General features: G+C 51.8%; 10 protein-coding genes across 10 annotated transcripts; 3 read left to right on the top strand and 7 right to left on the bottom strand.

The window, feature by feature from the left end:
• Positions 1 to 287: 287 nt before the first annotated feature.
• M406DRAFT_264441 (phosphotyrosine protein phosphatases I) lies at positions 288 to 903 on the bottom strand (the record flags this gene model as incomplete). Its single annotated transcript, XM_040917664.1, has 2 exons — positions 288 to 560; positions 673 to 903. The coding sequence occupies 2 exons, from the start codon at positions 901 to 903 to the stop codon at positions 288 to 290; spliced, it is 504 nt and encodes a 167-aa protein (XP_040773911.1).
• A 2,499-nt stretch (positions 904 to 3,402) lies between these two features.
• Positions 3,403 to 3,669, top strand: M406DRAFT_264376 (uncharacterized protein; the record flags this gene model as incomplete). The annotated part of the gene is made up of 1 exon (XM_040917658.1): positions 3,403 to 3,669. The coding sequence occupies one exon, from the start codon at positions 3,403 to 3,405 to the stop codon at positions 3,667 to 3,669; it is 267 nt and encodes an 88-aa protein (XP_040773910.1).
• Positions 3,670 to 4,414: 745 nt separating this feature from the next.
• On the bottom strand, positions 4,415 to 5,604 carry M406DRAFT_263881 (uncharacterized protein; the record flags this gene model as incomplete). The annotated part of the gene is made up of 2 exons (XM_040917621.1): positions 4,415 to 5,287; positions 5,410 to 5,604. 2 exons carry the CDS (start codon positions 5,602 to 5,604, stop codon positions 4,415 to 4,417), a joined length of 1,068 nt encoding a protein of 355 aa, XP_040773909.1.
• A 1,817-nt stretch (positions 5,605 to 7,421) lies between these two features.
• On the top strand, positions 7,422 to 7,994 carry M406DRAFT_242445 (uncharacterized protein; the record flags this gene model as incomplete). The annotated part of the gene is made up of 1 exon (XM_040916170.1): positions 7,422 to 7,994. A coding segment is annotated over one exon (573 nt), but the record flags the coding sequence as incomplete, so codon positions are not given.
• Positions 7,995 to 8,598: 604 nt separating this feature from the next.
• On the bottom strand, positions 8,599 to 9,544 carry M406DRAFT_333271 (killer toxin; the record flags this gene model as incomplete). The annotated part of the gene is made up of 4 exons (XM_040920831.1): positions 8,599 to 8,636; positions 8,710 to 9,082; positions 9,193 to 9,218; positions 9,430 to 9,544. The coding sequence occupies 4 exons, from the start codon at positions 9,542 to 9,544 to the stop codon at positions 8,599 to 8,601; spliced, it is 552 nt and encodes a 183-aa protein (XP_040773907.1).
• Positions 9,545 to 11,428: 1,884 nt separating this feature from the next.
• On the top strand, positions 11,429 to 12,512 carry M406DRAFT_333270 (uncharacterized protein; the record flags this gene model as incomplete). Its single annotated transcript, XM_040920830.1, has 3 exons — positions 11,429 to 11,468; positions 11,537 to 12,147; positions 12,312 to 12,512. 3 exons carry the CDS (start codon positions 11,429 to 11,431, stop codon positions 12,510 to 12,512), a joined length of 852 nt encoding a protein of 283 aa, XP_040773906.1.
• Positions 12,513 to 13,751: 1,239 nt separating this feature from the next.
• Positions 13,752 to 14,781, bottom strand: M406DRAFT_72895 (uncharacterized protein; the record flags this gene model as incomplete). The annotated part of the gene is made up of 2 exons (XM_040925590.1): positions 13,752 to 14,304; positions 14,450 to 14,781. 2 exons carry the CDS (start codon positions 14,779 to 14,781, stop codon positions 13,752 to 13,754), a joined length of 885 nt encoding a protein of 294 aa, XP_040773905.1.
• Positions 14,782 to 17,632: 2,851 nt separating this feature from the next.
• Positions 17,633 to 18,505, bottom strand: M406DRAFT_264475 (snare-like protein; the record flags this gene model as incomplete). The annotated part of the gene is made up of 3 exons (XM_040917667.1): positions 17,633 to 17,868; positions 17,953 to 18,289; positions 18,455 to 18,505. 3 exons carry the CDS (start codon positions 18,503 to 18,505, stop codon positions 17,633 to 17,635), a joined length of 624 nt encoding a protein of 207 aa, XP_040773904.1.
• Positions 18,506 to 19,046: 541 nt separating this feature from the next.
• M406DRAFT_103315 (uncharacterized protein) lies at positions 19,047 to 19,834 on the bottom strand. Its single transcript, XM_040915059.1, has one exon. It carries the CDS (start codon positions 19,566 to 19,568, stop codon positions 19,320 to 19,322), a length of 249 nt encoding a protein of 82 aa, XP_040773903.1. The 5' UTR covers positions 19,569 to 19,834; the 3' UTR covers positions 19,047 to 19,319.
• Positions 19,835 to 20,209: 375 nt separating this feature from the next.
• On the bottom strand, positions 20,210 to 22,310 carry M406DRAFT_93258 (uncharacterized protein; the record flags this gene model as incomplete). Its single annotated transcript, XM_040926247.1, has 4 exons — positions 21,786 to 22,310; positions 21,564 to 21,633; positions 21,353 to 21,501; positions 20,210 to 21,250 (listed from the first exon to the last, which is right to left on the bottom strand). The coding sequence occupies exons 1-4, from the start codon at positions 21,912 to 21,914 to the stop codon at positions 20,210 to 20,212; spliced, it is 1,389 nt and encodes a 462-aa protein (XP_040773902.1). The 5' UTR covers positions 21,915 to 22,310.
• Positions 22,311 to 22,339: the final 29 nt, after the last annotated feature.

The following is a 22,339-nucleotide window of genomic DNA, read 5'->3' as shown; positions in this document are numbered from 1 at the left end:
ACTTCACTCAACGACCTGGGGGTTTCAAACAAGCTGCCGATCAAGTCTATCCATGATTCACTCTATAAGCCAATCCTAACTCTACGAGGCTGGGTATCACATGTGCCCTTCTTTTTCTTTCCCCTTCCCAAAACATCTTTCTTTCTATTCTATTATGATCGCTCTCTCAAGTCAAGTCTTCCAACCTCTTTTTATCAAAGATACCCAAAACGCCGAAAAGTATGCATTCGCTATTAACCATATTTCGTTTCTTGCTTGTGAGTTGATATGTGTATGGCGAGGTTCAATCACTCCTCGGGAGGTGTGATGTCTGGGAAGACGACCTGGAGAAAGTTCCTGGTGAACCGTATGCACTGCTGGTATGTCGTCTCGAAGCCGTCGATCCCTCCATACCAAGGGTCTTGGACGATCTCGGCCTTGCCCGTGCCGGAGAACTCGCCAAACAGCATCACCTTGGCCCTGGCCTCGGGCTTGTTCTTGTGCATGCGCTCGAGGTCGCGGAGGTTGTTTCGATCCATGGCGAAGATGTAGTCGAAGTTGTCAAAGTCCTTGATATGTACCTGCGGCGACAGGGGACGAGACAACCTTGAGTTAGTCCTCTTCCTCTGGGTTCGTCCAAGACTGCTGAACGTGGATAGAGGGGGGGTCGTCTGTTTGAGAGAAGTGGCGTACCTTTCGCGCAGCGTGCACGTAGTCCGTGATGCCATGCTTCTCCAGCGTATCCATAGTCCTGTCATCTGGGTCGTCACCGACGTGGTACGCGCCCGTTCCGCAGCTGTCCAGCTTCTTCACCAGGCCTTCGTATGGGGGCTTGGACGTGATGCTCTGGAAGACACCCTCCGCCATGGTTGAGCGGCAAATGTTGCCCAGGCAGACGAACAGGACTGATACTGGTTCGGGCATTGTGTCGAGCTGATGCTGGCTATGGACGTATGGAAAGGCGGCAGCAGATGAGGGGGCAGAACTGGACTCCTTGAAGAGTTCGATCTGTCTAACGACTTACAACCAGTATATATATATATACACACACAGCTGATGGGAAGACTGTGGTTGTGGTTATCGTGGTGGTCGTTGTCAAGTCGTGGTTTGAGGTGGTGGGGGGAAATATTTAGTATAAGCCTCGACCTGAAATGCTCAGGTTCAGGGAGAAATGCCCCGCAGCACTGACCGATGAGATCAGCGCCCCCCCCCCCAAAGCAGTCAGACTAACAAAACCCAAATAGATATTTCAGGGGTGGGGCAACAGCCAATGAATACAGGTGCCCATTGCGTCGCTCCTGAATGAATCAATGAATGGAACCAAGTCAACAATCCACCAAGAGAAATTCCCTCTTCCTACCAACACAAGTACCGCCGTGCGCCCTCATTGCATCTGTTTGCTTTTCGTCCACTACTTCCCTAGAAATAGGGACGGACGATGAGACTCCGAGAGCATGTCAGGATCCTACGTTAAGAGCTCAAATGCTCTCGGCTGACTGCACACAACGACAGCCAACTTCTTCTCTCTTCCAGGGAAACAGGGGCACCACAGGCACTGTTCTTCCTCATTCTCTGAGTAATGATTTTCCAAGCCCCCCAAAAAGAAGAAAATGGTGATCTCGCTTGGATGCATAGGCCTACCGCCGGCGACACCATAAGACCAAACTCTTCTAGGAGCGCGCGCCCCAGTAGAGAAAGGTTCCGTTGGGTTGGCCAAGGCCGCTTGAAAAATGATGGACAGTGCCATCCAAGCAAGCCCCTGAGTTATCAGGAATAACATGTGCGACTGTCTTGCCATGAATTCAACCTTGTTTCAGGGCCAGAGCGCGGTCCTCGGTTTGTGGTCACTTCCTCTTCCTTCAAAGTCAGCGTTCAGCTCAAGGCAGCCAGGCTACTGCAGCCATTACTTCATTAATTTCTCGTTCTTCATTTCGCACCGATAACCGTCTCTTGCCTCCTCCTGCTCTCGGAGCAATAAGACTTCAACCCTCCCCCTGTTCTGGCCCTGTGTCTACCAAGGGCCCAGTTTTCTTGTTTTCCTTCCAATCCTCAGCCTTGTCGAACAATGTCTCACGTCGTCACTCCACGGTGACCTTTCAAAACGTGGTCCACTGTGGAGATCGGGACAGGATCGGGCTGGGCTGAACGTCCGCCCTGCCTTCACTATAAGTCCTGAAAACCTTTGGTACTTTATGATGTATGTACGCAGGTAACTATGGTACAGTAACCCAACACCCAGCTCACTTGTTCTCCACCTCTGACCAAGATCGCATTTCGCAGGCTTTCTTGATTGGGCTAGGGCGACGTTGCTGTCTACGATGGTACATGGATAGTGTGGATCGACATTGGTTTCAACGTCGGGCGTTTCTGGTCCTGTTGTACTTGTTTCCAGCTCTTCAAAAATTTTCCCCTTGGTTTTGCTGATGGACGCCATGCCACTGGTTGGACAGTCACTTTGCCACTGCCCTGAACTGTGTATAATGCCTCAACCTCCCTCCCCTGACAGCTTGTACGTGTGTTACTATGGTTGGTGCATAGTATGATAGTTCGCATCTGTGCATGGTTGTCTCTTCTTCCTGCCGAGTCAGGATCTCCTGCTTTCGCTCTTTCGGCGAGAACCTACACTGGGAACACACACAGACACACACACAGACCTCGTCTGGGGCACCTCAAGGAAAGTGTCCTTGTCGCATCATGGCAACATCCTCCGGCGCTTGACAAGCTTGGGCTCATTGAGAACGAGGTTTGCCTCCTTCTCGAGCCCTCTCCTGACTCCTAGGCTTGCATTAGGTTGTTGCGAAGGAAGGATAGAAGGCAAACCTATCTCGACGGCTTCAGAGACCATCTTGCCGCTATGACAATTATCCATACACCCCTTAGTGACACCCTTTTGTTTTCGAGGCTTACGGCCAGTGCCGGTGTCACTGTTTTCAAGTATCCGCTTCCACTTCCCCTTTCCGATGGTCTAGGCTCTCTCGGGACTCCGGCTTCATGACATGGAACATGGATGTGGGACATGGTTCTACCTTCACAGGATCCAGTCTTTTCCTCGCCCTGTTCCCTATTCTTCTTACCATCGAGAAACCCTGAACAAAGTTTCGATCGAGGTACTATGTATTACAGATAAATAGTGCCCACTCTTGCCATGCTCGCTCTCTTTGCTCTCGAGACTGGAGGAACGAATACCATCTCTTCAACCCTTCAACCCTTCAACCCTCTGACCCTCATTTATGACCATTTGACCATTTTCCTCCGTCCTCAACACTCTTTTTCTTGACGGTATTACTACAGTTGGTCTGTGACTACAACACTCTCTTCTTTCCATCACACTCAACACATCTACGTACAGACCAAGTCTGAATATCACACAAGCCTTGTAGCTACCTACCTCTACAGCACATACATAACCCAACACCATCCAACATGCAGTTCAAGAACATCGCCCTCGCTGGCTTCATCAGCCTGGCCTCAGCAGCCTCTTCTGATTCCAACGTCACCGCCATCGCATCCCAGCTGCCCTCGTGCGCCACCTCGTGCCTCACCACCGGAGCTGCCTCTGCAGGCTGCGGCGCCACAGATTACTCCTGCCAGTGTGACAACAAGGCGACCATTGAGACCAACGCCACTTCGTGTCTGACCACGTCATGCTCCGTCACGGACATCACCTGTAAGTGTCCCTTAGCTGGGTAACATTTACCGGACTGGTAACTAACTTCTCCTCTCACTCTTCAGCCACCCAAAAGGTTGTGACTGAGATCTGCGAGGAGGTCAGCGGCAACACCACGTCTTCCACGGCGTCCAACTCCTCGACCACGGGCACCAGCACAGGCACCAGCTCGTCATCAGCCGCCTCCTCCTCTTCCTCCTCCAGCTCCAGCTCTGCTGGCAGCCGGCCAGAGCTCTACGGTCTCGGCTGGGCCGCTGTTGTTGGAATTGTTGGCCTGTTGGCCCTATAAGCTAGCTTGCCTCTTGTGTGGCTTTCCATTCCTCCTGGGCTGCATATAGACAGCCCCCTCTTTTCTCTCTCTTTCTCTCCCCAACTTTCAATTCACGATGGACAAATAAGAGGGGGAGGGGAGATACTTATCCACATGTCAGCTGGCAGATAGTGGATTATTTCATGGAAGTTTCAAAAGGAGGAAAGAAAAAAGTTCAGGTCTAGACGGCTGAAGATGGAATTTTCTTCGAGTGATGGGATGAATGATATACCAATACAAAGTGGCTCAAGTACACCACATTTTGCTCAAGACTTTTATAGATAGAATAAGGAACCATTCAGAATGATCAGAATGACAATATATATTTGTGATTGTAACGAATTGCTGAAGAGTGTTTGCCTCTAGTATAAAACTTTCTAGTTCTCTCTATATTCTCGTAATGTCCCGTCTCTTTCTTTCTAATCCGAGTCTAAAACCTCTGTAAACGACAACAACCTTTAGCCAGGGTAAAACCGACCAAGTGCACCATGTTCACCGCCATCAAACAGTCCGTTGAGCCCGTCCAACGCAGCAAATCGTTCTGCAAACTTCATGCCCTGCCTCCTCTGCGACTCGACCTGCCTCCAGTCTCCAACCCCGTCCTCCTCCTCACTCTCACCATTCTGGGCCCCTCCCAGATCCTCGTCAACAACCTCGTCCCACACCTCGTTCACGCCGCCGATCCAGCCGCCCGGCCGCGCAGGCAAGAGGCCGCTCTTCTCCAGCAGGATGGCAGGATGCACCGTGAACCGTCCCACCTTGAACACGTACTTGCTCACCGCGGTGGCAATGACATGCTTCTCAAGCTCCTTTGCCTCGGCCCCACTCAGCCCGGCCGTCTTTTGCTTCTTTCGGAGCGGGCCGAACCAGCGCTCACTCCCATCCTGGTCCCACGCGGTCGGCCTGACTTTCCCCTTGACCACAAAGTGCGTGACAAGATAGACCCATTTCCGATCCCAGGCCAACACCCGCGTCCACATCTCATAGCCCTGCAGCACAGCAACCTCCCTCCGAAAGGAACAAAACACAGCCCCCAGCCCGACCGCCATGCCCCCCTTGGCGAGCTCGCCGTCCTTGGTGCGGACACACTGCGTCTCCGCGTTGCGGGCAATGGCGTCCATGCCGGGCCGCAGGAGGTGCGAGACGCAGTGGGAGCGGGCGACGTCGAGGTCGCTGAAGTAGGTGGAGTTGGACTTGTGGAAGTTGTAGTCTGTCTCCAGGAGGGAGTTGTAGGAGGAGGTAATGGAGTAGTGGAAGAGCATGCGCGGGTGGAGGCGGGCGGGGCGGAGGTAGGGGAGGTGTTGGCGGGTTATAGCGCCCAGAACGCGGTACTACATTTACGTTAAAAGAGGATTGAAACGTTAGCCAGACCAGTCTGTAGAAGGAGGACGAGGGAGAGGTAGAAAGAAAGAAGAAAAAAGAAAAGAAAAAGGAGAATGGGGAAAAAACATACCGTCCACATAAAGGGCATGCTCTTGTAGTTGATCAACACAAAAATGGCCAGCAAGATCCGGCTCGTCCGCCCAGGCCCCGTGACAAACTTCAATATGATAGTCTTCCAGTCAACATGCGCGAGCGACAGGCCCGCTACAGCTGCCGAGCCCATGCCCAAGGGCAATATGTAACCAAGGGCGTTTGCGGAGGCCATCTTTTCTTTTTCTTTATCTTCTATTTTTCTTTCTTTAGGAGGCTGTTCGGCTCTTTTGTGTCGTCCGTCCGTCCTTCCCTGCTTGCCCTGTCTTTCCTCGCTTATGTTTGCCTCATCGCCCACAAAAGTCTCTCTCTATGATTACTGTGCCTTCGCAGCTGGCTTTTGCTGTTGCACGAGCTGAGTTTTGTCGTGTGGGCTAGAGGGCAAGAGGAGCAGCGCGATGCGCCGTCGCAGGGCGCCGAGCAGCAGCACGACAACGACGACCACCCAGAGGGGCACGGAGCGTAGGATGCAGGTGAGCGTCGTGCCGCACTTGGAGAGGAGGGATGCTGACGAGGACGAGGAAGAAGGATAAGGCATGCGAGTTCGAGCGTGAGTTGCTTGAGGCGCCAAATGTTGAGAAATATTCCAGGCAAGATAATTACTTAGCTTGGCAGCTTTTTATCGAAGCTGTTGGATTGACGTTTGCGAGCGGATGTGGGAGCCTCGGCATTGGGGAAGCTACTGTAGCTCCTCTGCAGGGGAACTGCTTGGGGAGGCTGCAATTGTTAAAAAGAACAGGGGGGCGGCTAAGCAGCCTGACTTGTGCGTGTACTGTAAGAAGTGAGTAAGTCCAGCCTTGCATTTGACCCTTTACTTGTCCTGCTTTTGAATTACGCATTCAGCACTTTACATGTTCTTATTACTGCCTTTGATGCATGGTCCACTCGCAAAGCATTTCGAAATCATCTCATTCATAACACTATCAGTATTGAGTACATGTTGAGAAGGAACAACAGCATCAACCGTCTTGATTGAGTGTTCTTGTTCGCACAATTCTCAGTATCATGTCCAGGTCATAAGTAGTCTAGCTGCCTCAATAATTGGAGGAAACAATCGGCAATGGAATCCAGGATATGTTTGGTTGCGTAATCTATTTTTGAATAGAATGGGGAGTTTCTTCTCGGTCGATTGGATTCCTCGCATGAATTGTGTGTGAGTTCCAATGTTGGCAGTTACCAAAGTTGGCAAAGCATGCGGTGCAGAACTGAGACAGATGAGCCTTCCACCCCACATACATTTGTGTGTGGTGAATTACCGTTTTCTCCCATTATTTCCACACTTCTGACATGCAGCGCTCCTGACCGACCGGCCCCAGCTGTCGGACATGTCAAGTCGCAAGTAAAACGCCGAGATTCCTACTCCAGAAGTCGATGCGTGCGTGCGACAGCTGACGAAGGGGGGGGGGGGGGGGTATTGGAGTTCGGACGACGAACGAGTCAACCCTTACAGCGATCGATGCGAGCAGACTTACTGATCCAAGTGAATGAAAGACATAGTTGGGAATTGATCCCAAAACTTGGCATGTCCCCCTTGCGAGGCTGGTTTCTTGCTTCATCTGAAGTAGTTGTACAATGAAACCACACCTACCATTGGATGAAGCTCGAAGGTCCCCAGGCACGAGCATCGTGAAACCTCACTTCCAAATACAGTAACTGTTGCCAAGATGTGATCATTAGCAGGCCACCGGCAGTCTGGTCCGATGGGTAGTTGATGAGAAAATATTTATAGGGCCAGCTGGAACCAGCCATCCTCGCCTCATCCTCGCCATCATCTCTGGCGATATCTCAACTTGAGCAATCTGGATAATTCATTCAAACGAGCTGGGCTCGATAACTACTTATAATACTGCTCAACAATATTTCTTTTTCTTTTTTAATTTCGATCCAAAGATCACCATCGTCGCAATCATGAAGGCCGTGGCATCGCTGCTCACCACCACCCTCGCCCTGGCGGCTTCCACCGTGGCTGACCAGACGTGGGATCCTCTCCCCAAACGAGACGTCGCCACCATCCAGTCCGTCATCACCCAGGCCTCCAACGCCATCACAACCCTCGACACCACCGTCAAGGCCTTCAACGGCCAAGACTTCACCCAGCTCGCCACCAACGCCGCCAGCCTGAAGACGGTCCTGACCCAGGGCACATCAACGATCCAGGGAACCGCAGCTATTTCGGCACAGGACGCCATTACCCTTCAGAGTTCCCTGTCTCCCATCCAGTCGTCCGCCGCGAGCCTGTCCAGCGACCTCGTCGCCAAGAAGCCGCAGATCCAGCAGGCCAGCCTCTGCGACATTGTGCAGCAGCAGACCACCGACATCGGCAGCGCCGCCAACAGCCTCATCTCCGCCACCGTGTCCAAGGTCCCCTCAACCCTGCAGTCCGTCGCCACCCAGCTCACAGGACAGTTCACGGGCCAGCTGACGGACCTCTCGGCCCAGTTTGCTCCTGGTAACTGCACCAACGCCGCTGGGGGGTCGGCTGCAGTGGCTGGCATCGCTTTCAGCAACAGCAGCGCGGCGACCGCGAGCACATCCAGCACAAAGACCGCTTCTGCCTCGTCAAGCAAGACTGTTAGCGCCTTTGGTGCCATGATGGCTGTTGCTGCTGTATTCATGATGCTGTGAATATAAGCTCCCGAGAAGGAGGGGACGGGGGGCGAGGTGTCTATGATCTGAAGAGAAGCAGCCTGTTCTGCATGCTACACAGCTTCTGGTTGAATATTTTTCTCTCAAATATATGCTGAAGGACTTGTTGATCCTCCTGATGAATTCAAGAGAGAACATAGAAGAAGATCGAGCCTGGCGCACTTGTAGGATTTGGGGTTTGTGAATAAGAAGGTCCGTCTGAGAATGAATACATTGCAAATACACCAATCACTCATTTTCTTATGTGATGCAATGACTGGAAGTGATCTGATTCGGAATTCCGGCCAAGTAGCCAAAAGAATTCCTGCGGGAGGCGGAGGAGCCGGAAGAACTCCCGCTTGCTTAAGTAGACAAGACCTTATACAACCAGCAAAGAACCTTGAACGGATATTGAAAACTGAAGAATAAAAGACAAAAGCTAAAGCTGAGGCCTGCTCGTAAACTTTGAACTAAAAACGTGCATCAAATAAAGTCAACCCTCCTAATGAACGCCATGACTCCTTGAAATCTCAGAACATAACCCTTAAGTACTTCCAACAGACGTAATACAGTTGTCATCACCTGTCATCACTCGTCAGCCATTGCCTAGACTCGAAAAGGAGAAGATGGGTTTCGTGTGAGTGTGTAAACATACAGAACGGGTTGCCAACATAGTTGGACGTCAGGATACCATCCGACGGAGAGTTGCTGCCCTGGTCCACATAGTGAATGGGAACCGAGCCACAGGTCGTGCATCCATGCTCGCCAAGCGCATCGACGAGGCTGCGGATCGACTCCAGCGTAATAGTCGCCCCGTCAGCCATGTTCTGCGGGAACAGACAGACACCGCCGGTCCCGATGTTGGCGTTGGATGACAGGCTCAGAGACCCAGAAGCACCGCCAAATTCGGCCCCTACATCGGCACCCACTGTGATGGAGGCCGAGCTGCCGATGCAAACGACGTGGTCGCCGTTGGAATACGTCGTGCCCCCATCGACGGTGGTCGTGTTGAGAACGTCGTGCCAGAGCTGTGGGTTTGTTGAGACGATCGGTTAGCAAGTGTCTGATAATAGATTCTTGCAGTCCCCTCTGGACTTTTGATGTTGTTGAGGGTAGTTCAATTCTGAAGCGTTCTTACCTGCACGATATTCGTCCCAGAATGGTCTATTCGCCTGTTAGAACACATCACCCTCACAATCTTTGGTTTTCAACAGGGATAGAAAAGAGGTTGGCGTTTGCTGGAACAGTCTCGAAGGCTGCAAAAGGAACTAATCTTCTCAGAGTGTTCCTGGGAAACGTCCTTGTCCCTTGTGTCTTCGAGACAGCCCAGGCAACTACAGCCTGACAGGAGATGCTGAGAATTTGAAAGACATACTCTCAATGGTAGCAAAGGTGCAAAGGCCGGAGCCACGACAGTTAATTCCTAGGGCCGAGCCGGTCGAGATCAGGGAGGTCGCGCTCAAGAGAAGAGCTGTCTTGAGGGAAGGCATAGTGGCTAAGGTGATATAGAGAGAAGATGATGATAGAGAGAAACCTCTGTGTGAAGTCAGGGTGTAGGGGGAAAAGGTAAAAGAAAAGGTTTCGAGGTGACGATCTACGCTCTCGAGGTGATTCAATGCTGACAAGGGCTGCTCGTTGACTTGATGGAATTCTTGTGATCTGAGAGCATAGAATCAATGATATTGTGGGAGAAAAGGCTTTCTTTTAAACACTGCCCGATAGATGTCGACATCGCATTCCATTACGCTGTTTGTTCCATTCGAAACCTGACTAGGCCGTGGGAAAAGAGGGAAACTCTGCTTCCTGGCGGCCAATGCCCAACCAAGCCAGATGATTACGCGATTGGACACAATGGTTTGTTAGCACGAGGCTCTGGAATTCTGCAGCCTGTTTTCGATTTACGAAGGTTAAACTTAAGGTTGAAACGGGTCTCTGGGCGGGTGGTGCTTACTCGTTTTCTTCACCCCGTCCATCCTATACCAGGCCTCCCCGCGCATGGCTCTGATAAAGCTAAAATAATCATCGTGATTCCACATCGGGACCATCATCACCGGCCTGCCCAATCTTGGCAGGAAGTTGCAAGATGAACAAATCAATGACTTGGAATACATATAATATACATTTATAATCCAGAACTGGAGGCTGCTTGAGTGGAACGGCTGCGCGTACTTGTCTAAATGCCGGTGAATGCCCTTAGGTCGTAGACAGCTTGTTGGTGTGCCAATACTGTGCTTGATGCAAACGACAACATCATTACTAAGGTTCTGTCTCAAGAGATCTCCGAAATCTCCATAATTACGGGCCCACGATCAGATCTCACATCTCAGATCACACAGGTCGCATGGCTTAAGGCCTATAATGTCCACAGATCTAGCCGGCCAATTCTGCAGCCTTCAGCAGGATGATGACTGCGGCCAGGCTAGCAGCGGTCAAGAAAGTAAAGCATATTCCTTTTTAGGCTACGATGTCGAGGTGCAGATTAGCTGAACAGTTTCATCTGCAAAATGCAGTTAAGAGCCTTTGATCATTACGAGCTGAGAGAAAACCGAGTTTGTTTCTCTTAGTGTAGTGGTTGATTATGATTTATGGGCATCATCGTCAGTTCCAGCTCAGAGGCACTGTTCTCATATTGAGTAATCGCAACCGCTATCCATAACGGCCCGTCGGAACAAGAGTCAGCCTTTGTAGGTGTTGTTGCCGTCTAACAGTGCAAGCTGATCAGAACTATTCATACAGCCGACGCTATCACCCCGTATTATCGTGACCGCATTGGCATCACCTCCAAACGCTGCAATGTTGTCTGCCGCCCACTTCAAACCCATGTGCGGCCGATAGAGATGGCCTGGACTGAGCCGAAACTCTCGAGGCGTACCGGGGGCTTCAGTCTCAGAAAGCCGGCTGGAACTTGGGAATAAGGGAAGCCACGGTAGAATTCGACGCCATTATCCACAGAGCCCCTGATAATACCGGCAGGGAGCACAACAAGTTGTTGGGGCCGTAGCGTTGGATGTTGGTGTCAGGTTGGCGGAGTATCTAAACCTGAAGAGCAAGCCGAAGGATTCAGAACTGATACTCAAAGGGGATAGTTTTTGTGGGCAGAAATGAAATGACCAGGGTCCACGGGTATTCATTCTAGAGATAAAAGTAATCACTCGCTAAATTCTCATTCTCTTCGTTCTTCCAATACAAAACAATATCTCATCCTCAATTACGTAGTCAATCATTTCGCCGCGTCTGTCGCCAAGTTCGAATTGAGGCTATCACGACGAGATCTATTGCACGCCTTCTCTGGCAGCAATCGAGTATTTATTTATCAGATCCGTCTCTTCTTGATCTGCCACGTTAGCAACGAACCATGGCAAACAAACTCAGACATGGCACAGAGACGATGGTGCTTCGCACATTCGGAATCAAGTAAGTACCCAGTGTCGCATACTGGTATGGCATCTCGGGGGGCATCTAATTAACGACGATGTGTCTAGCGAGACGTACCAACTGGCCATGTATCTACTGGACCAATACCGTGGCACTATTCTCTCTTGTCGCTATGCGATCCCGCCACGTCTTGCACTGGCAGAGTCGCAGACCCAACTGGAGGAGGCAGTCAAGGTCGCTGTCGGTGGACACCATTATGAGACATCCGATGCTGCAAGTCGGCATGGTGGATGCCACTTCCAAGACTCCCTCGTGGATCCAGCTGCAGAGTCTCGACCTGACGCAACATATAAAATGGCTTTATATCGGAGGGCATGACGACTTTGAACAGACGGTGCAGGAAATCTTTCGCACTCAGCTCGATGACCGTTTCCCAGACCTTTCTATTAAGCAGCCGGGCTGGAAGATCACCGTCATTCGACAAGGGAACGATCCTATCATGGAGGTCTTACTCACGTGGAATCACCCCCAATTCGACGGTGCAGGCGCCAAGGTGTTCCACGAAGACTTTCTCGAGATGCTCAATGCTGACAACGGAGCATGCGAGCGGACTGGCTTGGATGGCGATATCCTGAGACTACCTCAAGCGGCCCCCTTGCTTCCAACCCCAATCGAGAGCTTAAAGAGTCTTCCAGTAGATCTCAAGTACCTCGCCAAGGTATTCTGGGAGGAAACTCGGCCTCGGTTTCTGAACCGGGACGTGTCCCAAGCAGCCTGGTTCCCGATCCGCTCCGCTCCGTACAAACCCCAGTTCCGGGCCTTTTTCATAGATGACGCATCTCTGCGTCCACCGGCGGCGACACCAAGTGCGACGACGGCCAGAGGTGGTCGATCGACCGAGCGCAGTTTGGCCTCAGCACCGAAATCCCCGCGGCCGCCATGGAGTTTTCCCCAGTCAGCGTCGCTGGCCGGGGCATGTGTGTCAGCACCAACTGGCCGGACTGCGCTGTCGATGCGACGTTTGGGCAGCGTATCATGGCTGATCTGGAAAGGTGGCTGGCCCAACTTGCGAGCCAGTCATGATGTGTCTGCTACGAAGTGCTCAGAGAAGACTTCAGGATAGAAATATTTGACCGCATGTGGTTTTGACTTTCAAGGGTCTGTAAAATCAAGTCGTCCCAGGAGGTCCCTGGATTAGAGCGAGACTCCGAGATAAATCGTTTTATTCATTATATCCTTTATGAATCGCAAGAACTATTAGTATTTTCTCTTGTGAACACTTAAATAATTAAGCTTTTAGAGCCATATTAATTAGCTATTATACTTATAATGCTTTTATTCTGATATTTACCATCCCGTTTAGTCTAGTTAATCCTGGTGTTCTTCTGTTCTATCTTTTTCAACTTTCCTTTCCGGCCCAAGATTTCATGTTGAGAGATACAGACGGGTGTCATCAGTAAATCTGATAACATCTTTGTAGCCGTAGATCCACCTGGTCTTCCCTACTTGAGTACTGACTTATATGCTCCAAAGACTCGGTCATGGAGAATCTTTTCTTTCATCTTCCGTGCTCTTTTGAACTCAATTAGGTATATAGATAAAAACACACAGCTGGCTTGGCTGCTGACATGTTTGGTTCCAGAGGACTGGCTTCACTCATCACGCATGAGTTTCAAGGGGGCCACTTGATCACTCATGGAATCATTCTCATGGTCATCTCTCCAGTCGACCTTCCAAACGGGCTTAGACTTGCAACTTGTGACTCAAGACCATCAACAACACTGTTCCTCTGTCTCTCTCTCTCTCTCTCTCTCTCTCTCTCTCTCTCTCTCTCTCTCTTTCTCTGTCTCTCTCTCCAGGATCGACACCATCAATGCCCCTGGTGTTTCACACCAGCCAAGTACCTTGTAAACTGAGTTCTTGTTGGCCGTGAAAAGAAGATCCTGTCAAGGGCAGAGGTACAGCATCTAATGCACCCCGAGTTCAAATCCATGTGCAACAAGAAAGGCATGATTACTCAAGGCAGAAGAAAGTCACACAACAACTAGACACAGTTGATAGGCATAATATGAATGTGGGTATTTCTGCAGAAAAAGAAAAAAGAGGCTAAAGGACAATGAAACAAAGAAGAACAAGATGCTACGCTGCCTTTCTCCCAAACCAGCCCAAGCCAACCAAACCAAGAATCCTCTTTCGCAGTGCAGGTCTAGCCTTGTCACTAATATAGGAAACCCTCTCTATCCTTTTTGACCCCTACCCATTCCTACAGAGGAAGGAAAAAAGAACAAGAAAAAAGAAGAAGAAACAAAAGACTCCAGTCCATCACTTCCGGTGCACCAACATCTCAACATCCTCCTGCCGCTCCTCTGAACTAGTCACCAGCTCCATCGTCATGTCCAGAGGGATCTTGCTCATGCCCAGCCAGCCACCCGCCAGCAGCGCAATCGAGGCGCCCAGGTACGTGCCAAAGACGAGCACGAGCTTGGTGCCAAAGGTGCCCATGACCGGGTCCAGCTCGGTCAGGTGGTCGTAGGCATAGAAGGTGTCGTAGGCAAGGCGCAGCAGCCAAAAGGCCATGGCGGCGACGGCAGCCCAGAACATGTGGCGGGCCGGTCGCGCGTTGGGGTGGAAGCGCGAGTAGCGCTGGATCTTGCGGAAGGTGGGCCACATCCAGCCGCAGACGCTGAAGAGGACGAAGAGGAGGATGAGGGTGCCGATGCGGTAGAGGCTTTGGTTGATGACTCCACCCTCGCCCGTGGCGCTGGCCGAGCCGCCGTAGGTGGCCACTGCGATGCCGCCTGTGTTGAAGAGGTGGAGCACGCCGAGGATGATCTTCTCGGACCAGGCTTTGGGTTTCGTCGGGAGAATCGTGTTGCTGGAGAATGCACAAAAGAGAAAGTCAGAAAAATTGTTTCAATCATATTGTTATTGCTCTTCACACACACCATAGCCGGACCGACGCTCCGAATGCAATTTTTACATAAGAGAATAAGAAAGTAAAAAAGTAACCACACACGTACCACTCATATATGATGCCGATGAGGGCGAGAGAAATACAAGCAAGAACAGCAGAAGCAGTCATTGTTGATACGGCGGTGGGGATCATAGGCTGGTCTTTGTTGATGATTTGGTAAATGTCCGCGATGATCCGAGCGATGAAGGCCGGCAGCAGGATTTGCCAGCACACCATGCCTGCCTTTCCATGTTTCCATGCTATCCATCCGTTGATGAAGAGGAAGATGAAGGCGAAAATGAGATCTGCCCAGGCGAGGTTGATGACGGATTGTGGAGGCGGAGGTATATCGACGGTTGCGCGGGCCGCATTGATGACAACATCGCTGAGAGAAGACATGATAGACCGCTCGGGGTCTAGAGGAGGAGGAGGAGGAGGAGGAGCAGGAGGCAGAATAGGAAGACACTTTGACTAGACAGAAGGGGAAGGGAGGGAGTATTGTGAAGGGAGTAAATGAGAAAGAGAGAGAAAGAGAGTAGAAGAAGATTTGTTATGCTCTTGGATTGGTTCTTATCTCTTCCCCGAGTCCATGTATGTGCAAGGTCTTGTAGAGCACGGTGTTTGATAGTCATGAAGTTCAACAATTTAGGAAAAGACCAAGGAGCCACTGGCCGTAATTATATTGGCGATCTCGAGAAAGGAGGTCTGCGTAGTGCCAGCTGAGTTTGCAAGCATAGCCATGGAGTTGCTAGTAACATGTTAAAGGACCACATCAAGGCTGTGAATAGTCGGTCACCACTTCTTCTTTGCATGGCCAATGGGAGTTTCAAAGAGCTATCCTGGGACGGCCCACGGTCCAACGCATCTGCTGTGGCTGTGTGCATCTCTTCAAACTCGAAAACGAGTTTAATCCCCATAAAGGGCTCGGAACGAAGCTCGACTGCCGGCATACAATGAACGGGGGCGGACAAGGGCTTGGGGGGAAGCGGACCTAGACTGCATGCGAGAGCACAAACCCCTACCCACACACACTACTTTCGGGACCCTCTTTTCTTTTTTACCTTGCTCTCTCTCGCTCTCTCTTTCTTCTTTCCAGATGCCACGCATATGGAGTGAGAGAGCAAGAGACAACACTAAGAAAAAACCAGCATTGGTAGTACAGTGGTTCTGGCCCATCCAAAGGTGGCTGAGGAGGGGATGAAAAAAACCGAATCTCCTCGTAAGTGGGCATTGAAGCCGTATTGTGGTATGTTGCTGGCTATAGTACAGCATTATTACTTTGACTATACTTATGTACTATCAGTACAAAGAAAAATAGCATCCAGAAACAAATACGAATACGATACCGACATGCGGGAACTAAAGAGGTTTCCACCCTCCCGCAACACTACCTCAACTCAGGTACGATTCATCAGGGATTCCAGACCCCTTGCGCTTGCGCGTTTCGAACGTTTAACTTCCCTAGCAACTCCCTTTGAAGATAAGCTTAGGCTTGTCATTCTGTCTCTGTGTAAAGTGATCGACCGTATGCTTTCCTCAGGCTTGGGACTAATGTCTGCGGCAAGTGAAAAAAAAATACGATTCGACCCACCCCTTGTCAAAGATGCACGGTCCAAGGCTGTCTTGTCTGTTCATTCTGCCTTGTCTCTCGGCGAGATCGTTGAGGAATTGGACGATGGCCGTCACCTTTATCGATCTTGTGTGCTCCACTGTCAAGCCTGTTAGGTTTTGTACGTATTAATGTCCGGCAAGCCATTGGAATAAATATAGTACCATGTCGCCCGTTTGGTATCGGAAACACCCTTGGTCGGGGACCACTCAGAATGCCTCGTGCTCCAGTTTAGGAAACTCATAGCATATAGTGTGTGTGTGTGTGTGTGTGTGTGTGTGTGTATGTGTGGCTTGTCTGCACTGCCCATTCAATATTCATCTCCATAGAAGAGAGCCTTCCATCTCCATCCAATTTTCTTTCTTGATGCACCCACAAGATTTGTCCCAAATCCTCCTGGCACATTGGACTGTGTTGCAATCACCATGGTTGTCAATGGATGATGGGTGTGCATCTGATCTTTTCCTACAGTTACATAGTCAGCTGCAGGTGCCTTGACAACCTTGCGACCCTGCATTGGGATCTCATGCCCGTCAACCCCCCCCCCCCCCCCCCGCGGGATTATCCCTTGTCCTTAGGTCTGGGGGGGGGGAGGAAGAGGGGGCCAAACTCGCCAAGGAGTGTGAGACATACTATTTGGGGTGAGCAGAATGACTCTGGCGGGTTTGGATGAATATAAGGTTGGGCTAAGGGACGTAGGAAGTGATTTCCCACTTACCGAATCATCCGACAGTTCGCGACTTATAGACTCACATTCACCGTCTCTCTGTCTGAGCCTCTTACAGGAAAGGATGTCAAGAACCTTCCGTCTGTCCTGTTGCTCAGCCCAAGTTTGTCCAGGCCTCAAGTCAACAAAGGTCTTCTGCACTTTGATTGCCAACCAAGATTGCCTCCATTCTAGCATGATGCTTACAGTTGAAACAACCAGAGCTGGCAATGGTGAGGGAGGGGGAGAGAATGTGTGTGTGCACGCGCGTCGACGGAACAGAAATAGTCACCAAAAGAGATGGAAAGGGAACAAACCTCCTGCTCGGAGGTGTGGTATGAAGACCCAATCAACAGCTGGAAGCTGGGATGTAACGAGCGCCTATAGCTCACGCATGAAATGCCATAGAGAGGCGGGGAACCAAATCATGACAAGCAGGTCAGGTATCAAAAACAAAACAAACTTTCCGTACATGCTGGGTCCGTTACAGATACACACAGAGGGGGACAAGGCCTCTTCCACTTGCCTCAGAAATGAAAGAAAACAAGGCACAGTCCTCTCACACAAACTCCCTGAAAACGCCTTGCACAGAATGCTTTCCTTGCCTTGCAATGCCATGGAGGGGTTGGAGGGGGAGGGGGGTTGGTTTGGCAAACGTGACCGACCTTGTCCTCGTGAAGCATCCAGTGGCTCCACGGTACAGGCTGGCTCATGTGCCTGCCAAAGAAAGCCTTGGAAGTGCCGCTTCGATACAGGCAGGTGTATCCTTTCACCAACGCCCTGACGCAAGACCCTTTTCCACGCAAGGCCAAATGCCACTGGGCGCGTACTAGGAGGCGGAGGGTGGCTTGCGAGAAGGATGGGGGTTGAGGTGAGATAGCCAGTTGTGTAGAGCTCTCTCCCCCTCTCCCCCTCCCTCTTATCCCTCATATTCATCACAAGCTCGTCACACCTACAGTCCAGGCCTCCCCAATCCGTCTCATCTCTGACTCGAACCGTCTGCTCACGATTCTCTTGCCCCCCTTCCCTCCTCCCCCACCACCTCCATGCTCATCCGGCTCATAGAACGGGTTCTGCAGCAACCTCACATACGCGCTCTGCATAGCCTTAAACACAACCTTGAGATCACTCTCCCGCAGCCCCACCACACTCGCCGCCCTCCCACCACCACCTCCCCCGCCTCCCCCACCACCTGCCCCGGCACTGGCCCCAGCAGCCGCGCCGCTGAACCCTTCAAGCTGCTGCAGCGCAGGACTCATAGCCAACGCCGCACCGTCGATCCTCCGTCCACGCATGTCCACCACCGCCACAAACTTGACCCCCGTGTTCGTCTCGAAGCCGTACGCCGCGAGCCGCTCGTCCACGGCGTGCAGGAGCCCGTAGTCGCCTGACATGGGTGCTGCTGCTGCTCCCGCTGTGACAGAAGAGGAGGCGGAGGAAGGGGGTAGTATGACCGAGTTTCTGGCGCGCAGCTCGAAGATGTCGAGGGTGGAGGACAAGAGGAGGGAGAACTGGAGCGGGGAGCGGATCGGCTGGAGGGTGTTGGTGTGAGGTTCGTGGGAGGGGAAAATGGAGATATGAAGGGGATTATTCTGTGTGCGTGTGAGAGAGAGACAGAGAGGACAAAGGTTAGCAGATTCATTCAGCATAAAACACAATCCATAGCATCGAAAAGGGGCAAAGGTAGAGAGGACGGGAATTGGGAGAAGGGACAATTTGGAGATGGCAGGGTGAGCAAGCGGGGGAAAAGTACGCACATTTCGCCCTATGACGCCCAGACAGGCTATTGAGGGTATCGCTGTCGCCATGACTGTTAGGCCTGGCTGGTTTGCCTTGTGCTTTACTGTGCTGTGCTAGGTAATTGTGTCTCTTTTCGAAGTAATGGTTGGGAGGGGAGAGAGGAAGAATGGCGGAGGCAGTAGCAGTTCAGTTCCCAGCGGTTGGTACAGTGACACAATGCAGCTGGGGACCTTGGCGGCCATAGCTTTCCCCTGTAACTGTAGCGTATGTCTTAGTACAGTACAGTACCAGAGTACTTAGCAGGCACGTGGTAGGCTTTATGTACTCAGGTACACAAGTACTTCCAGTCAGCGGACCGAGGCGTTGTGTTATTATGTAAGCCAATGCCAGTACGAATAAACCAACACTGCATGTCCTGGATCATTTCTTCAGCATCTGCACAACGTACCTGTCTCGTCTTGATACGCCCTACAAGAAAGCTGGCCAAGCTTGTCAAGAAGATCAGCCTCTGGAAAAGAGGCTCAATCTTGGAAACAGTAAATTCGGCCGTGATCTGACCACTAAGAGAAACTGCCTCCGATGTCACAGGCAATCAACTGCAAAAAAAGACTAGTCAAACAGTTAGTTTGTGAGGTTTTCAATGCTATCCCTAGATTCCTATTTTGTGCCCTGTCTGTCTATCCCTCACTCGCTCTCTCTTGCTCTGCCCTTCTCTCGCTCTCTGTCCCTCCCTCCGGAGGACCTCTTCCATGGTTGCGGTGTGTCACTTCATCTCCATCCCGTTCCTGTATGCGCTCCATCCACCATGCTACTCATATATTTCTGCACGGGAAAAGACAATAATAATAATAATAAATAGAGAGAAAGAAAACAACTCCTATGCTATTCCTGACTCCAGCAGTAAGAAAAGTAGAAGAACAAACGGCCGTCATCGTCCACCACACGTCGCAGGAGAGAAAATGGTACCAGGCTGTCGATACCAGGCCCGAAACCAAAGCTTCCCACCTTACCCCCAAGTAACGTGCTTGTTCTTGCTCGCTGCTTCGTGAGCGCAGCAAAGCTCGGTATTAAAGTGGGAGAGGCCGGATTCTGAAGGCCCTTGAACCACGAGTCGCAGCTGCGTAATCCCATATTCGGTTGGCGTCACATCCACCAACTAGCTAAAAGGGCTTCATCAGAGCCCCAACCCCCACGCTGCCTGGAGACAGAGCTGTGAGGCTCTCCCCACACAGTCTGCCGCTCAACGTGTTGATGGCGTTGTCGACTGGTCGTCCGACAATTCAGTGCTGCTGACCTAAACAACCTTGCCATTGGGGGAGGAGCATCGAGATTCACGGCCGGTCATTCGAAATTCCGGTTTGAAGGAGGCGGAAAGGCGTCATTAAGCGGGAAAAGTGGGTGTGGGGGGAGGGGGTTGTCGATTAGGAGGGACCAAGTGGTCCGCAAATGCATACGTATATGGAGAGGAAGAAGAAGAAAAAAGCCGGAATATGTGAGCGAGCGTAAAGTCATGAGAATGCCTCTATAACCGAGAAAAAGATCCGGATCGTTCCGAAAATGAATCCCCCCCCCCAAGGTGGTGGTGGTCTAAGAATCCCGCCGAACCGGTCCCCACAACCAGCAAGGCAGGAGCGTGCCCATTTCCTCTCCACACCCAGGAGTAGTAAGCAGTGTGTGTTGTGTATAAGTTGACCATGGCCCAGCAAATTACAGATCTCCGTCGTGGGGAGGGATCAGAAGCTGGAAAGACCACGGCGACCGGGGCTCGGTTTCTAGCCGCAGCACAGAGCCTTCATGACCTTCTGGAAGCCCGTCGGTCCCGGTGTCGCCTGCTCCTCATAGGCCGCCCGGTTCGGAGTGGATGTTGGCTGGTTCATCGCTTGTGTCGAGTTCATGGGCTTGGGCAGGTTCTGGGTACTGGCCTGGAACTGGGCCTGCGTAGAACCTGTCGGCGTTGCCATGTCGCGGAGACCCCCGGCTCCGGAACGGGGCGACATCATCAAGCGGTCTGGGCCGTTTCGCCGATCTTTCGGGCTTTGCTTGATCGGAGAAGGTGGTGGGGGTTGTGCGGCGTTTAAACGGTCTGCTGTCAGGCGTGTCATGCGAGGGTCCGACAGGTGAGGAGTCGTGTTGCCGCCCCGCGAGTGGCCGTAGACCTCCATGTTGGAAGGACCAGGCCTCTGCTCCGGGTTCCGGAGCTGTGGTGTGCCACGGCCATACTTGCTCTCCAGCAGCTTGTCGATGATGTGATCCCAGTCATACTTATTGTCCTCCTCGATGCCTTCCTTCTGCGCCGCCTGCGTGAACAGGCCCCGCATGTGTTCGTAGTCGGGCGTCTCCTCAAAGCCTAGGTTCCGCACATACTCGAGGTACTCCTTGAACTGGACCGGGAAGCCCGCGCAGAGCTCGTCCACAGCGGTGGTCTGCTTCTTCTCGCCGATCTTCTCGTATTTTTGCTTGTTCGTCGCAGCCTTCAGGCCTTGCCACGGCAGCCCACCCCGCAGAAAATACATAAAGACATGACCCAGAGCCTCCAGGTCGTCGCGTCTCGACTGCTCCCTCCCAAGATGGGTGTTGATACTCATGTATCGGGCCGTTCCTGACAGGGACTTCCGTTCGCGATAGGGGATGTGTTGTTTCGTCTTGGGGTCTCGGTACTGCTTCGCCATTCCAAAGTCAACAACGTGGACCTGGTTAATCGATCTCCGATCGCTGTTGACGACGGCCTTGTCGATTCTATTGATCAGAAAGTTGTCGGGTTTGATGTCGCGGTAGATGAGGTTCTTTTCGTGGATGGTTTGGACTCGAGAAAGCTATTGTCGCCTCCGATTAGCAAAAAAAGGGGGTCAAGTAATCACAATGCCAGCTGGCGGGAAGGACCAGCCGCATGAAGCAGCAACACCATATGGCCTTACCATCTGCTTGGCAACCTGGATGACGGTCTTCAGCGTGAACCTCCGGCCGCAGTGATCAAACAGATCCTCCAGCGAGGGACCCAGCAGGTCGATGACGAGGATGTTGTGAAGACCCTCTTGACCGAAGTAGTACACATTTGGGATTCCGGCTGCGGAGGCTGGGTGTTAGCGGTGTTGTGTGGGCGACGTGAGGGCATACTGGCGGACTTACGGCAGCCGACGAGAATCTTGTATGTCCTGTACTCGTCTCGAAGCTGAGGAGCATCGCTCTTTCGTGGTTCCTATTGAATGTCGTTTAGTCGGTCGCTCTCTTCTTTCTTCAGCTTTCTTTTTCCCCCTGTCTCCGCCCCCTTTTCTGTATGCTGCTCTCTTTTCAGAAGCCATCTGTAGCGAGCGAAAAACGGACAAGGACCAGTCCAAGGCGGTGACGTACAAATTTGATGGCAACCTGCTGGTTGTTCAATAGATTGGTTCCCTCGAAGATGACACCGAAAGAGCCCTCGCCGATCTTCTTTCCCACCCTGTAATGCACACCAACGACGTTTGATGACGAGGAGGCCATTGTCGCGATTTTGACAGTCCTGCAAGGACGTAAGAAGCCGGTCGGCCGATGGAAGGGAAATGTCGGAAAGTTAAGTCGACAAAACCTGGACAGACGACGACGAGGGGTTTAGCAATCTGCAAGATGCTAAATGACCAGGCCCGGGGGGAGGGGGGTTGGCTGAAGACCTAGATGGTTGCAGATGAGGCGGTCAGCAGAGCACAACGTCGGTCATGCTCCGTGAAACTGGTTGATGGAGGCGCGCGTCACTTCGACGTCGCTCTGATAGAGAGGGAGGGAGAGAGGGAGGGAGAGAGAGGAAAAAGAAGTCGGGAATAGAGAAACTCTCACGCCCGACAGAGAGGGTGTGGTGTAGTGTGGTCTGTTGTACGTCGGCCAGGCGTGTAATTGAGGGCTGGAGGAAGGATGTGGAGAGATAGGAGAGA

This window comes from Cryphonectria parasitica (genome assembly GCF_011745365.1).
Source record: "Cryphonectria parasitica EP155 unplaced genomic scaffold M406scaffold_7, whole genome shotgun sequence".
NCBI classification, from domain to species: Eukaryota; Fungi; Ascomycota; class Sordariomycetes; order Diaporthales; family Cryphonectriaceae; genus Cryphonectria; species Cryphonectria parasitica.
The sequence above is the reverse complement of the archived record's forward strand: the minus strand, read 5'-3'. Positions and strand labels throughout refer to the sequence as shown.

Excerpts from the sequence above, each read along its gene's own strand:
- M406DRAFT_103315 (XM_040915059.1), bottom strand. The coding sequence starts at position 19,568 with ATGGGATTACGCAGCTGCGACTCGTGGTTCAAGGGCCTTCAGAATCCG.